General features: G+C 46.1%; 1 protein-coding gene across 1 annotated transcript in view; it reads right to left on the reverse strand.

Moving 5' to 3' along the window:
- Positions 1-17243, reverse strand: part of LOC135904548 (uncharacterized) — a 302521-nt gene that overhangs the window by 184014 nt on the left and 101264 nt on the right. Inside the window, exon 4 of the mRNA XM_070534610.1 lies at positions 12830-12966. Within this exon, the coding sequence (XP_070390711.1) occupies positions 12830-12966 (137 nt within the window). The remainder of the gene's footprint in view (positions 1-12829; positions 12967-17243) is intronic.

Genomic DNA, 17243 nt, shown 5'->3' on the forward strand with positions numbered 1-17243 from the left:
TAACACGTCGTCTTATGTTACATCCCGTATGACCAAAAACCAGATGATCGAAAAACATCCGCAGAAGATGACTTCGACGTTCCTCCCGTACCTTAAGGTGGTTCGGTGCTTAAGCCACAAACAAGACAAATTCGATTTCAACGGTGCATCGTGGCGTAATGGGCACCGGACAGAAACAACAAAAAACAACAAGGAAGCGCACGACAAACGGCTCTGGTAGCGACTAAAATGCTTGATTAAAACGAACCAAATAAAATGTAAATAGTCATCAGGTGTGCTAAAAAAAGAACAGGCAAGGAATAGCGGAGGGGAGCAATTTCGACAAGAATGCCAAAGTCATTCGACTGCTCGCCATTGTTTAACAAGACAAATGCCGCTAGAGAGGTGGCTGAGAGGTTATAGAAGTTGCCATATCTTCGAGAACTCGCATAACTGCATGTCTTAGTTAATTACTAGTCTGTCGGTTTGTCCGCCAAGGACATCAACCTTTGATATGGTATGCGCGTGATCACTGTTGCATTTTTCTACCCCTCCGTCATTTCCCTACCTATTTTTTGTAACATGCGTAAGAACTGTTTACAACTATTTATATGGGCCATCTTAATAAGCTATTTCAGTAGCGACTAGCACCGTTGCCCATCTGCTTCGATTGTGTGTGTGTTCTGTTTGCCGCGCGCCGTAACAATGAATCTGTACCAACAAGCCCAAATTTCAGCTCCTCTTCATATCAATAACAAAATTTTTTTGTTCATGAGTACTAACCCGGACCCTGATCATGTGAGCGACATTTACAGAAGAATAAAGAGGGGTGGAGCGCATACGACAGGCATTGCCAAATCATTACATGCAACTTGCCGCTATCCCCGAAAAGAAGACTGTACGATGATTGCATTGAACTAACATATGGACGCACATAGTGGCTGTTATTAAGCTACGGACAGATGGAAATGACGTGCCTGACCTTTGCCTCATTGGGGAGGGGTGCCACCACGAAGGCGGACGGCTTTTAAGTACAGGCAACAGACGGGTGTTCCAGACGGGGATTCCATCATGCCCTGGGGGCATGATGGAATCTGCATCGTGCGCAAGCTTTTGCTCTAGACAGCAAAACCCAAAATAATAATGGCGATGAACCAAGGGCAGCTTTTCCATAATAGTTGCCCTTCTTTTGCTAGTAGGATAACAATTAAAGAAGCTCGAGAAGAAGCCTAGAACCGCGCAACGAGTGATGGAATGAAAAATATTAGGCGTAAGCTTAAGAGACAGGAAGACAACGGTGTGGATTAGAGAGTAAATAAGAGTAGCCGATATTCTAGTTGACATTAAGAAGGGAGAATGAAGCTTGGCAGGCCATGTAATGCGTAAAGTGGATAACCGGTGGCCTATAACAGTCGCAGAATTGGTGCCAAGGGAAGGGAAACGAAGTCGAGGACCGCAAAGAATTAGGTGGTGGATGAGGTCAGGAAATGTGCGGGCATAACTTGGAATCGGATAGCGCAAAACAAGGGAAAATTATAGATCACTAGGGGAGGCCTTCGTTCTCAGTGGACCTAATAATAAGCAGCTGATCATGATGACAAAATCCCTAATCAAAAAAGAGCAACCGTTATGGAAACACCGCCCTTGGTTCATCGTCAGTATTATTTGGTGTTCGCCCGTCTAAAACAAAAAAGCTTGCGCAGGATGCGGATTGCATCATGCCTCCGGGCCAACAGCCGTCTGTTGCCTGTGGTGAAAAGCAGCAACCATTCGTGATGACGCCCCTCCACGATGAGGATTCAGGTCAGGCATGTCATTTCCAGCAGCCCGTAGCTTAATAACTAGGACTATAGGAGCCAATAACAGTGTGAACTACACCCTTTAGGACCTTAACAGTAGGAAGAAGCGCGCTCGTTCAAAAACACCCTTCCAATACCCCTAAAGGCCCTCCTTCGAGGGCCCTTAGAGGTATTGTAAATAAATAAATAAATAAATAAATAAATCACGCCTGAAACCCGACGCCATACCCACGATATTTCCTGAATATCCTAAGCAGCTTGTGCCCAAAGTGTCAGGAAAAAGAAAAACAAGAAAAAAAATGGCTGTGGCTTAGCTAAGGTTACGCCCAGGATGCGAAGCATACTAGCCTTTATTTTAACGCGACAGCTCGTGTCGCAGAAAAGCCGGTGTCGGTGTCTGCGGCGTTGCACTTCATGAATAAATCGTTGTCGCGCCGAATGCTGCGTTGCTCGACGCTCACGGCGTCCGATGCGGGGGGCGACGCCGCGAGCGACGGCGCGAGTTGGAGCCCCGTTTCTCCTCTGTCGTGACGTCACGGTGCCACGTGGTATTGAAGGCGACACCGCCGCGCCTGAGGAGCTGGGTTGAGCTCTCGTAATATGCTTCGCATAAAAAGAGTAATAGTGCTTTGCAGTGTTGTAGCCAAAAATTTCGTTCAGAGGAGGGCTCAGATTGTAGCTCGGCCTCCTCTTCATGAAATTTGTCAAATACATGAATAATGACTACTTCAAATGAATAATGAATACATGAATACATGAATACATGAATAATGACTAATAATAATAGATGAATACATGAATAATGACTTCATCAAATACATGAATAATGACTACATTGCCATAGCCAAAGATGCTGCAAATTCTTAAACGCTACGCACAGTCAAGACAAGCAAAATATGCCTTTTTTCATACAATAATATACGCGTGTGTCCCAAAAATTGTGCCCGAAATAACTGATATCAATGCTTCCATGTTTTTTGTCTATTTAATAAGTAAAGAAAATATCGCACGAACATTCGAACCATATCAGTTCGTAACCACCAAAGCACTGCATGCCGCTGATATGAAAAATGTAAAGGCCAGGAAATTAACAAGTTGATGACAAATATTTTATTGAAACTTTGTCATTCAAGAACCTTGTTTACATTTTTGTGCATATGCAATTGTCGAGGGAAAGATGTCAATGAAGCTCTCCTTTGTTCGAATGTATTGCGCAGAAGCAGCTGTCACCGGTCGTGTACTGCGAGGAATTGCACCGATGTTATAGCCGCAACAGAGAGCACACATAAAAGATGGAGTTCTCCAAAATATACGAGGGCGAGACAAATGAAAGTGAGCAAATGCGAATATATGGCAAACGGGGTACTTTATTTAAAAGTGGTCTCCATGGGCATTTAGACATTTGTCCCACTGACTAACGAGTCGCGTGATTCCCGTCTCATAAACCTCTTTGGGTTGCTGCTTCAAAATGTCTGTAACTGAATCTTTCAAGTCATCGTCCTACACGAATCTGATTCCATTTAGCTGTTTCTCCAGTTGCCCCAAAATGTGGATGTCACGAGGCGACAGGTCTGGGCTGTATGGCGGACGTTGCAGCGTTTCCCGCTTGAACTTTGCCAGTTTTGTGTTAACCACATCAGCGGCGTGGGGACGGGCATTGTGATGGAGCAAGATGACCTCATTCGTCAATTTCCCACGTCGTTTGTTCTTCATCCGACGTTTCAGAATATCGGAAACGATTGATAGTCTCTCCAGGTTTAGCAAATTCGATCGCTAATGGCCCCTCACGATCGAAAAAAAAAATAGGTCAACAACTTCCTTCCGGCGAAAATGATCGCCTTTGCTTTCTTTGTAGCTGGTGAATTTGAATGTTTCCACAGTAAGCCTTGCCGTCGTGTTTCAGGCTCGTAGTAGTGGCACCATGATTTGTCGCCGGTCCCAATTGCAGACAAGAAGTCGTCACCCTCATTGTGATACCGGATCAGATAAGTCAAGGCACCGCCGCCGAACTTCTCCGTCTTCTGGCAGTGGTTCAAAACCTTGGGCATCCATTGCGCACACAAGAGCCTATGACCGAGATATTCATGAATTAGGGAGTGAACAGAACCGTGACATATGTTCACACGCTGTGTCAGTTCATCGATACTTATCGCCCGTTCTTGTCTAATCAGCTCATCAACCTTTGCAATTCTGTTGGGGGTGATTGCACGGGGGCTTTGGCCCTGTCTTGGATTGTCTTTGCAGCTTTCACGTCCTTCTTCGCACAGGTTGTTCCAACGCTTCACAGTGGCCAATGGAATGCAATGTTCAACGTGCACGGCAGCCATACGGCGACTAACTTATTTTTTGGAAAACGCCTTCAGCTGTCAGAAAACTCGCGACACCACGTTGCTCAACTTTTGGAGCGTCAATTATGTCACGTAACCATGTTCAACGCAGTGTAGGATAGCATTAAAGAACATTTATCCTCAAAGCTGCGTGTCACTTTTATGAATGAGAGATGCATGTGTGCTGCGCGTATGCCTCGAAGATAATGAACCGAACAATTATTGCACGGGGTGGGTTGTCTCACTTCCATTTCACTCGCCCTCGTGCATTAGAAATGCGAAGATACAGATTGATAAAGGGCAAAAAAGTGTCACTGGAAACAAAGTTCACTGCACGTGTACACAAAACCTCGCAACAAAATATTTAAATATACGTATAAGTCTCCAATATATCTACGTATCTAAGAAAACGTCACTGTATATAATGCGTCAAACAAGGCAAATAAACATGTTGCTCAATCACAGATTCACAGATTACAGAATCCTAAGCCCCCCCCCCCCTCCCTCTCTCCTTCCACTCCCCCTAATGTATCGCGCGCGACGGAAGGCGGCGCGCTTCCTCCCCGCTTTCTTCCCTTGCGCACGCGACTGAGCCACCACCGTAGGCTCGCCTATGCCGCCACCACCTCCTTACGCTTTCACTCGCACATACAGCATGCGGCGCGCGGTCACGATGTTATCGCCCTTGGACTTTATACGGAACATGAGGACGACAACGACGGCAGAAATGAGCCTGGAGTGTCCATACAATTGCCATCGCAATAATATAATAAGAGTATCCGGCAAGTGAAGCGTCCCGTGGTCCATTACTTTACGCAAAATAAGAAGCAACAAAATTGAGCAACAATGTCTTTCTTTCTTTTGTGGGGCGGGGGCACCGAAAGGGGAAAAAACGGAAAGGAAAGCATGTTGGCCACAATCTAACGTCTACTTTGGGAACCTATAATGTGGCTACCGAAGGAATATCGAAGAAAACATGAAGGGCTTGGTCCACAGAGAAGCATGCGCCTTGTTAGGAGTGGCCGTACGGGGTGACAACGTGCCAGCTTTCAGCCCGCTGCACGTGTTCCAATCCAACCAGACGGGGCACACTTAAGAGAACTGCGAATAACCGGCAGCCACGTGGCGCGCGGTCTCCTCAGGAATGTGGTACTCGGCCGCGCCACCCGGGACAAAGCAGAGTTCTACGAAGCCATCTGACGTCGGCTCCGGACCTTTACATCTGTGTGTGTGTGCGGCACGTGTATGTGAGTCATCACCCTCCTCCAACAGCCCTCGCCCTCCTCCAAAAGGACGGGTCATCTACGGTGACGTCGAACGGTGACGTCGAACGATGACTGGACGAACGTTTCCGTCCACTGGGAATCAAGGGGGGATCAAGTGGTTATAAGCAGCGTTTGCCGGCTGCTAGTGTGTGCTCGTCGTCGGGAGCTGAGTGCTCGTTGTCATGCTAGAAATGTACTCGTGAGCTGTGTGCTCGTAAGCTGTTTGCTGTATGTTAGTCTTGCGGGCTCCATATGGGAGTCACGCTAGACTGTCAATGTACCTCATGTTTTAAATGTAAATCCTGCAAATAAACCCTGCTCGCCTCGCCCTGTCGTCCCAAGGTCCTCGCTACGACTACGACCGCTCCAACTCTTACAGCCTACTGCTTGGCATCCTACACCAGCGAAACAAGACTTTCCCAAGTGGTCGCGCTCAAGCGAACGCGTTGCAATCCGTCGAGTCCCCACAGTGATGCCAGCGAGCGAGCATTGATTCTTTTTCTCATCTGATAGCCGGAAAGCGTCCAAAACTCTGCCAGGCCAAAATCCACTCGGCCAGAGAAAAACTAACGCGCACCGAAGTGCGCCGCGCGGTGGTCGGGGCAAAACGTGAAGAACGCATGCGCTTTGGCTGGCTCTGGCAGCCCGCGGGTAGGGAGCACAAGAAAATTGAAGCGGCTCAATGCGTCCTCGTGAATAAAAGTCAAAGTAGAAAAATAAATAAGAACGTAGTTACCTTTCCTTGCTTTAGTGTCTTGACATGGATGCTTTGGCGCAGGTGAAAAACATGTTGGTATTGTTTTCTGTGACATGACAGCACAAATGAACCACCACAACGCTTCGATTCATCGGACCTCGCTGCGTGCTTTGTCAACTTCTCTGATAGTCTGTCGATTTGGCTTTTCTCGTAGTATGGTCCGATCTACGACTTAAGAGAAGTCAATGCACCTATGGCGTGAAATGGTTATCACAACATTAAACCGACAAAGTTCCAGAATTGCAAATCTAAAGCACGACTTTGGAAATGTCAGTGCACCTTTCGCATCAAAAGTTTAGTAGAACGTTAAACCCACAGAGTTTCGGAATTGAAATTCGTGCGCTGAGCAGATTCCGCGGCCTCCGCGAGATGCCGCGACAAGCCCGCTCGCCACCAGACCTCCCATGAAAATTTGTGCTCGGATGGGGCTCCTTGCGTCATGTGACTCCCGGTGCATGGGCGTTGCCGCGAAATACGGCCCGAGTTCGCAATGTTCGCGCTGAAATGTCTTTTCGAGCGTGAAATAGAAATTCTAGACAAAATCCAGAACGATTTCCGGCGCCGGGGGTTATTTTGGTCGGCAGTGCATGACAGCCCGAAAAAATTTCGGGAAGGGGTGTGGCTGGAGCCCCATAAACATCCCTCCCCCCTGGCTACGCCCCTGGTGCTTTGATTTACTGTACTGCAGGTTATGTTGCACGAAAGATCATTGCCAAAAATTCTTGAGCCCAGTGTGCAGGCTGCCTTTGCGTAAATGGAAGCTAGTGCCGACTCTGCTTCATATTTAGCTACTTTACTTGGCCTTGTCAACCGCTGTGAAGGCGGCTGGCAAGGTCTCACAGCGGTTGACAGTGCCTTTCACAGCGGTTGACTGTGTCAACCGCTGTGAAAACAAAAACAAGTTACATGTAGCGAGTCTAGCTGGTTTTTCAAGTCAGCTGCAGACACTGGCCTTTTCACAACTAAGGTGCCCAAAGCATGAAAAAGCAGTTTCGACAGCAGTTGTAAAATTCTTTGTTCTCTTGAGGTTTCGGTTTTTTGTAGAAGGCATCAACAAAGAGAGGAAAGCGCAAAGGGAACGTCAGAAGCTCCTTAAATTGCGTCACTGCCACTAGATGTATACTTTTTTTCATGTATGTGAGCATTATGTCATCCCATCCCTATAGTGCTGTCTTGTACCTTCGTTTGACTGTTGTTACGCTTGAATAAAATCTTTGTTACGCTTAAATGAAAGCTCTGTTTCGTATTTTTGTTCACGTATATCAGATATAAAAGAAAAGTGCACGTGTCTATCAGGTACAAAAATTTTTAGTACACGGAACACCTGCAGCCGATTTTACAGGCTAATTTATTTACTTATTATCATACCCGTGGTGCCCAATGGGCATTATGAGGGGATGGGTAAATAGTTTACAAACAATCAAAAACATTCAGACCTATGAAGGCAACAAAAGATAAACAGACAGAAACAACAACAAATAAAACGAAAAAGAAACAACAGCGAAATTCGAGTCATTTCGAAAGATGATCTGTCACAACGGTCTTGAATGGTTATGCATTAATATAAGATTAACAGAAAAGTAATATAACCTTATCATTCTTTTACTTTATTAGAATAAGAATGTAACCTCAAACTTACCTTTCAGAACATTACGCTTCCATCATCGCTAGAATAAATAACAGGTGTCCTTAGCTATAACATAAGAGACGAAGCGAACGCCTTGTAAAGCCTGCTGTAATCCACCTTAATCCTCCCTAATACAGCTTAATCCCCCTAATTGAACTTAATCCACCTTAGCCCGATCACTTATAAATCATTAATTAAATTTGCTAATCACTAATCATCTCTTATAGACGGCTGGACATGCTTTGGTTTGCTTCTGGCCTTACTTGGGTTGCGTGATATGTTATGTGCTGCACAACACGACCTTGAAACATTGAGATCTAAGGCTTTTGCCTTAATGGGCTCCTCACCAGGTACCATAGCGAATTCGGTTATACGCTGGAACTTGTTACGTGCCCTTTATAAGGAGTGTTCTGCCGCAAAAAGTTTTCAAATCGGCTTATTAATAGCCGAGATATAAATAGTTCTGTGCCGCGAACCCAGGATTTCACAAGGCGAGCTCCACTGCATAGTGAGACACTCTCTCCACTCGCCCCGTCTAGCCTCCGTAAACGAAATTCCTTCCCTGCGTTCTCCCATACCGAACCAGGAGTATCGCGTTACTCCTATGTCAACAGCCTCGCCTTCATTTTTTTTCTCCTCGACTTTTTTTTCGTTGTTTTTTTTTTTTGCGGCGCTGCGCACTTCCGCTGACGTTGCGCGCGAGCTGTTGTGATATCTCGTTTCGCGCCGCACATGATTTTGCGCGCTGTGCACGAGGACACATGACTAGCCGTATAATTTAGTGCTACACGAATACTGAGGCAGAGCAAGCGGATCGCAGAGCATGATCGCGTGCTGGAACACGGTAGAAAATGGCATAGTTTCGGTACCTGCGCACCTGACTTCACGAACATTGGAACAAGCAGACGAAGCGGAAGTACAGCTCTCTTGCTAGGGTGCGAAGTAAAAAAAAAAACACGCAGGCTTCCATTTATGCGTTTTATTGTTTCTGTAAAGTTCAATTCGTCAATTCAAGCAACAGATCATACAAATAACAAATGTTGCCTCGAATAATTCTCAAAGTCACATGTCACCACGAGCGACGTCACACTGCGGACCCGACCACGTAGGCGTATAGGACGCAACGACGTCACCATCCGGCTTGGAGCGCGGTCGCCGCGAGAGAAAGTGAAAACGGCGTTCGGATTGAAATTTCAGACCTTCCCGCGGCGCGTAGCGATATAATTCTTTGCAAACACGATCGTTAGTGCGCATTTGTATGCTCTGCGCTTGTCAGCTCAAAATGGCCAGGCCTGGTGAGGAGCCCTTTAAAAATTACGTTTTCCCTTCGCCAGCATAGAGAGACGGAGGTACCTCGCTCGAAGCCGAGCTGAGCTAGCACAAACTTTTCAGGCAAGCGACAAGCGCTAAAGAACTACGTTGTAATCAAAACAAACCCTAATCGGTAATCAGCTGCCCACATTTGAACTGTGCTGCTGCTACGGCTTAATAAGAACAAAAAGCGCAGCGGCCTGCTTGCCGATGCTGTGGAAACACGACGGGCTGCGAAGACTGGCTGCTGCAGCGGCATCCACCTAAAGCCCACCCTCTTGCACTGCAGCGCTCATAGCGACAGACGCCGGCATTCATGGCATCCGGTGCCACCCGGGAGGACGCGGACGAACACACTAGCCAGTATGCACTATTCCACACGTGGTACCTGAAGGTATCAATGTTGCCAGATTCAAGACCCTCGTTATGTAATAAACATGAAGAAAGGGGTCAACCGAGGAGCTCGATTTTTTATTCATCATAAGAAGCCAACAAATAATGACACCAAGGACAACATAGCGGAAATACTTGTACTTACTGATTAGATTAAATAAACGATAAATTAATGGAATTGAAAATGGATGAAAAAATCTTGATTGCAAGTCCAGGTTAGTCTGGTTGTCTATAGCTATGTTACGGCGTTTAACCAGTCGTTCGGCGCGCTGTTCGTCTGTTTCCTGTGCGATTCGTTTCCTCTTCATTTCGTTCCGATGTCGATTCCAGGCCTCCTCCTGCTTATCAGAATTGTCGCCGTCCATACTGCCGCCTCAACTGTGGTTGCGGCGCACGCGAGCTCGCCTTTTGAATTCTCCGACATGTTATCAGGCATGTGACGCAGCTGTCGAAGCGAGCGGAGGTGAGCGCAACGATGAGGAACGTGGTGTAGGAACGTGGTGTGACGTCATGTGCCTCATCAAGCACGGTCACGGCGAAATCGCAAGTTCGCGGCCGGTAAAGCTTTCGCTTTAAAACAACCTACCGCAGGTGGGGAGCGATCCCACGTCTTTGCATTACGCGTGCGATGCTCTGACCAACGGAGCCACCGCGGCGCCATTCTCCCATCCACTTTCTTGAGTATTTATGTTTTAGTACTAGTACTAACCTGTGCTTGCAAATATACGCCAAACCGGCAATCCGGTTTAACCGGAAGGAAGTGAATCCGGTCTTGAAAACCCGTTATCCGGTTATCCAGATTTTAAGAAACGGACATCGAGGCCATCCGATTTAGATAACCGGTTAGCCGGATATTCTAATATTCGAACCTTTCTTTCTTTCTTTCTTTCTTTATTCATTTATTCAAGACATTCCTTACAGAAATGCCTTGGGGGACGCGACAAAAGGCACTGAACGTGCCTGACTGGGCCTCGCCACCCTTGGCGAGGCCCAGTCACTACTACATTTTCCCTACTACATTTTCCCGCTCAAATTAATCTAAGCGCCAGCTACCTTACTCCACGCGCCAGTGAATATAACTCAACTGCCACACAATTAATCTCAGCGCCAAATAATTTATTACGCATCACATATTTTAATCCATCACCACTGTATTTAATCCAAAGTAAAGATGCATTTGAGATGGTGTTCTAGGATGTTCAAAATTAGGACGAAATATTATAATTTTGCGCCGACCAAACATAACAGAAGGGCTTTCTTGAAGAGCATTGTCAAGTGACTACAAAAATGCCTTTCCCGCGCGATATATCATCGAAATATTGCACTGTTATGGACATTATATTACTGCCAAAAACAGGTCATGCACAATGTAGCTATTTGATGGCTTTGCTGACATGTACTGATACAAAGGGGCACATAGTAACAAACCTTTGATTTCTAAAGCTGATAAAAACAGGCTGAAAAGAGCGTCACGTAACCTCTCATCATTTTGTTTTCTACAAGGCCTTTTGACATGGATAATAATTGAACGGGGAACAACATCTGCGATTATAACCACGTAACGCATCTGAGATCACGTGAACGAGGGTGTTACGGGATCTCACGTAACATTCGCCAGCATACTCCTGATTCTCAACCATATTAACATATATCTCAAACGATCGGGCTTCGAAGGAGCTCTGTGATAGCACTCACGAAGGGTACGCCATACCTTGCGTAACTTTCGGAAGCCCGCATGTGATTCACAAACACAGTGAGATGGGTGTCAAACCAACTGGAATAGCAACAGCTATGCGACGGTACACATGTAGCGAACGTCAAATCACGTGACAGACGTGGTCCCGTGGCCTCACGTATATTTCGTTGGCCCATGCGTGATTCCCAATCATATTGATGTGCGTATCAAACGAACGGCTTCGAACAAGGTCTGCGACGGCACGTACATACGTACTTTAGACACGTGAAGAACAGTCACGTGAGATCACGTAACTTTAGCCAGACCATGGGTCCCATGGACCATGGGTCCCAGGCACCAACCATGCCGACATCGATATCAAACGAACAAGAATCTCAAAAGCTACGTGATGGTACACACGTATATAGCGAACGTCAAATCACATGGGAAAGGGTGTCAGTAAGTTATAATAGTTGGGAAGTTGATTAAATAAATCAGACTAATTATCAAACTAGGTAGAATGAAATATAGTTTTCAGCATTCCCAAGCGACGGCAATATATATATATATATATATATATATATATATATATATATATATATATATATATATATATATATATATATATATATATATATATATATATATATATATATATATATAAAACGGAATAAAACGTTCACAAAAGAGTGAGGAGCAGGCTCCTGCGGAAAAGAGCGCTTGAGAGGAAGATGACTTCGCGCTCCGCTTGCGAGATGTGCGCGCGCCCGCAGAACTTGGCGGAAATGCTCAGAGCAGCGCATGCTATGCACGAAGCGTGTTTCTTCGCCAGGCCCGAACGGGTGGTTCAGGACCCCTCTAACTGTCGCGCTTTCCGACTGAAATCAACTTCCAATACGCTCTCGTTTTACCGCGGACACGTGTTGAATTAGGCTGATTGGTGCATTCCGGACCTTGAAGATAACAACGCTAAAAACAGGACATTGACGAGTGTATAGACGAACACGGTGCTCACTAACAACCAATTTCATTGCGTGTCGTGTTCAGTATGTACTGCCAGCAGTGTTAGGGGCAAAAAAATATTAAGGAACGAAGACAAACAAGGACATCAGACACCACTGCCAGCATTGTGGTGTCACGTGGGGGTTAAGTATACATGGCCTCACTGTGATGTGACGCGACGAACCTTCACAGCCTTCGCCATTCATCAAAGTGCAGAAGAATGTGCCAGAGTGCCTTCGCTACATTGCGATAAGTTCACGTACATATACAGCACGAGACTCCTCAAATATTTGTATTTTATTGCCTGATACTAATCGTACTCCCAGTAACGTTTGCGTCGGCACGGAATAAAATTTATTTTTATGTAGCACGCTCTTTGTCTACCTCGTTCTTGGTCCTGCTTATAGCGCTGTTATAAGTGGAAGCACCATATTGCTGCAGCCCTCCCTGAATACGTTTTCGTTGCGCCTCAGCCAATAAAATATTTCCATTTACACTTGCTCACTCTGTGATGTGTAGATGATGTGCGCTCTTTTTGTGATACAATGCTTCTGTGCATCCTGTACCCTCTCTTTTTTTGTTGTGTAATTCTACCCCGCGAAAATCCCATTTCGGGGGGAAGGAAGATTGCAGTACTGGCAAGCAAGTATACAAGCAAATGAGCCGCGGCATGGCCCTACGAAAGCTGGCTCACTGCTTGGCGAAGCCGCTGGGGAAGATGGACATTCCGGGGTTCTCCATGACTACTTGCAGAATGACTTCACTGTCCATGGCGAGCTCCCCCAAGTTGCCGGCCGTGTCCAGGAAGCGTAGTAGGCGCTGTTTGTATTCCTGCGGCGACACCGACGCAGATAAATCATTCCACGTTAGTCTTAGATTTATTTATTTATTTATTTATTTATTTATTTATTTATTTATTTATTTATTTACTTATTTATTTATTTTGATGTATAAGCAAGGTTCCTATGCACAGTGTTTTAGCACAGATTATCACACGTGTTCTGACGCCCATCGGCGAAAAGATGTCAGCGTTAAATACGTCTTGATCTTAGAAGGTGCTGGACTATGATCGTTAGAATGGCAAAAGCGGCGTTTGAAAATAGATATAAATTGAACTAGATTTTCACGTTCCGCCCCAAAATACAGTGGTATAGTCCAGTAGTGGAAGGCACACCGTAGAATACAATTTCAGAAAGGCAGCAGGCAAGTGGAAGTCATGCGATATACGAGAAACAATACGAAGAGCGCGAAGGGCACGTTGTTTCGCATAGTGTGTGAAAAGAAGCTTAGCGTTTTGTCGACGTAGAAACCAAGATAAACAGTTGCCCATTGTAAGGTTCTCTTGCGAGCTGGATCTGACCACTGGATCTGATTTCAAAGCATAGATATAGCTGCCGCACCCACAACACGACTTTCATTCATTCATTCATTCATTCATTCATTCATTCATTCATTCATTCATTCATTCATTCATTCATTCATTCATTCATTCATTCATTTCCGGAAGCATACTATGAACAGCTCGGGGCTTTTGTCACTTCACTAATGCAAAAACCTGATAAAATACCTTAGTAACCATGCCTAGCTTCAATACCAATTACTTCAACACAGGTGCCACGTATCAAATGAACATACTTAGGGACGATCAATAAGAGTTAGAGGCACTTAAGCCTGTGCATCGAATGCGAAAGCAGTATGACTCTTGCGCGTGATACTTTTCTCTTGTTCATGTGCTCGCACAGGGCAAGGTCAATTTTGGGAGTGGGCCAGGTCGCTTTTGAACGTGGGTCAACTCAATTTTCGAAGTGGGCGGAGTCAATCTTGTGAATGTGGGCCACGTCGTCCGTCCAACGCCGTGGCTGTTCACCGTAGGATTCCGCAGTGCGAGCAGCAGCAGGTCCAGCACCGGGAACGTGACGTCATCACTTAATTACGCAGGTGTTGTGACCCTCGGATGTTAAGCCGGACGCTCGCCTGATTTTCCGCTTCACGGGGCATATAATGCTTTCGAATTAAATTTTTGTCAAATACGAAGCGTCCTTTACCTTTCAAGGGGCACCGCGTTGACTCGTTCCGCCTTTGTCGGTGCTTGCACACATGCCTTGAAGTAACATGATGTCTTGATGCTTTAAGGTTCTAAAATGATTCGGCAGACTATTCGCGATCCTTTTACATCCGTAATGAAAACCACCAAACGCATCCTGAGTGGCAAGTAAAATTATATCATAAAATAGTACAGCGTAATCGTGGACACTTGATTCTAGTTTCCTTATGTAAGCTTACTTTTCTCATTTAATTGTTTCGCATGTCGAAAAAAGAAAGGAGGTGAGCAAAGCTCAGTCGATGTTTCTTTTTTACGCTGCTCCAAGGTTTCTAGGCAGGAGGTGTGGTACACGTCTGTCACAAAATTTTCTCATCATCATCATCATCAGCCTATTTTATGTCCACTGCAGGACAAAGGCCTCGCCCTGCGATCTCAAATTATTCCTGTCCTGCGCCAACCGATTCCAGCTAGCACCCGCAAAATTCTTAGTTTCATCACCTCGCCTAGTCTACTGCCGCCCTCGACTGCGCTTCCATTCTCTTGGCACCCATTCTGTAAGCCTAATGGTTCACCGGTTATCTAACCTGCGCATTACAATGCCTGCCCAGCTTCATTTGTTTCTCTTAATGTCAATTAGAATACCGGAGATCCCTATTTGCCCTCTGATCCACACCACATTATATTCCTGTCTCTTAACGTTATGCCTAACATTGTTCGTTCTCAGTGCTATTTAAAAACACATCGCCGATAGCTGGGTTTTTTACATTATGGTGATCAAAGTTTCCCATTGAAGGATGCGTACTGAGGACTATATGCTAAAAAGGTTAGTTTTATCACCACCCTTGACAAGATAAATCAATAACTAATGCACTACTGGACTTCGCTGAGAAGTCGGTAATATTGTGGCGCCAAAATTTCGGAGGGTGCGCAACTATCCACATCGCAGGCGAAATTGCGTTGGTTTACACTAGCTCCGGTGTGAATATGTACTCCACCCTTCACGATCACATAAAACTAAGAAAAGCTCAGCACACATTCATTCATTCATTCATTCATTCATTCATTCATTCATTCATTCATTCATTCATTCATTCATTCATTCATTCATTCATTCATTCGGGTCTCAGAAACACGCGAATGTTTTCAACGAGTGCAAACAGAAAGAGAACTACAATAAAAAGGACGAAGTTATAGTAACGATTATTCACATATTTCTTCTTTCTTCTTTTATTTTTTGAGCGAATGGAGAGAGAAAAATATTCTAAAATAATGCTTGTTACTAGTTCTCCTGGCACATGCTCTTGTCTATTTATGGCTATTATAGGAACGCGTAAATATTCATGTCCCGAATTAAGCAATAAGGAAAAAATATGGAAATTGAAGTCAATACGACATTTCCGCGGGTGCGTACAGAACACAGAACATCGGCGCGACGCATGTTTTGCGACTGTGGCAGTTGTTCACGTTGCCTCGCGACCACCGTTAGCTTTTGAAAGTGGAGGCGCGACAACGTCCTTACGTCAACGTGATTATCGTCCTTACGACAACACCCTTGCAAGGACGACGTCCTTGCAAGCGAAAGAGTTTACGATCGATGCTCGCACAATGAAATGTAATGACCGCAGAGATCATTAATGCCGGGATATTGTGGCGAGCGTGCGACCTCCATCTGTGCCTCCGTGCGAAGCACAGAGCGCGCAATGTTTTATCATGATAGCAATCTTTGGGGCACTCCAGGCGCATTTTCGCCGTAGCCGACGGCGACGCCGTGATGTTCTGTATAAATTCCAAGGGCGATAACACCGTCGCTCAATCTGGCACGCGCGAGGAAGAAAGCGGAGAGCAAGCGCGCCGTCTTCCGTCGCGCGAACGGCCGTAGGGGGTCGGCAGGGAGGCAAGGGGGGTGGCGTCGTGCTCCGGCAGCAACTGCACATTTCGCGACGGGGGGGGGGGGGGCAAGGGGATCTGACGATGGCGACTCCATCTCGACGTATGGAGGAAAGAGGGGAGGCAGCGCGGGAGAGAGGGTGGGGGGCTTCCACTCCGCCAACATGTGCGTACTTTGCGCGCCGGCGCGTTGTTGCGCTCGCCGTATCTCGAAAGGGGTCTGCAGCCGGCTCATAGCTTTGCGCGCGCTGTGTTCTCGCCGCTCTCGAGTTGAAGCGATAGACCGCACGAAGGTCGCTTCGCTCGCTGCTGCTGCCGCGCTTGCTCGATCACACCAGCATTTTCACAGCGGGTATTCGCGCTCATCGAGTGTGATGTGTGCATGTTAGCTTGCGCGCGCTGACATCATGCTTGTTAATTCATTTATTAAGCGAATGTTTCCATGTTAATACGGCCGATAAAACTACTATCCTTACTTCGTATAACTGTCTACTAAGTTGCTATCGCAATGGATGCTTCGCCTTTTGGGTTAAACTGCCACTTTCTTCTTATCCAAGTAGTCACAGTTTATACTTCAGCCAGGGATTTATATGTCCCAACGCTGTGCCTCAATTTGTGATGTCCACATAATCTAAAGGATATCGGGGATATTTTTATTGTTCCATACATACCGCTAGCCTCCATATGGACGTCGTTACGGGACATGGGAAAATACATTGCACCAAAATACGAACGACAAACCTCTACACTTGTTAATATTGCAGTTAACAAGAAGTCGTAGTTACCCAGTGCAGTAAAGGCATGTGAACTTTCTGAGCCTGCCCTTAAAGATGAATGAACAACAACACAGAAGCAGAAAATGAGCAACAAAATGCATATCGGCATGCGCAGTACTCAGTAACATAGTAACACTTGAAATGAGTCTCAGAAGCCCGTCACAGGGACATATCCCCCATGCTGGAACGCCACCGCAGCAGCTTTGTTGCGGCAGTTTCTCGGCACAGACGGCCACCTAAATGTCTCTCGTGTTCTGCGTGATACTGTGGCGAACTACCCCGGCTGTGGCGAACTACTCTGCCGAGGGGAAAGCGTTTCTTGAGCCCATTGGCGTCCGACGACGATTGAAAGCACAACGGCGTTTCTATAGGTCCTGTCTTCGTAATCCTTGCTCGTGGCG

This window comes from Dermacentor albipictus, chromosome 2, assembly GCF_038994185.2.
Source record: "Dermacentor albipictus isolate Rhodes 1998 colony chromosome 2, USDA_Dalb.pri_finalv2, whole genome shotgun sequence".
NCBI lineage: Eukaryota > Metazoa > Arthropoda > Arachnida > Ixodida > Ixodidae > Dermacentor > Dermacentor albipictus.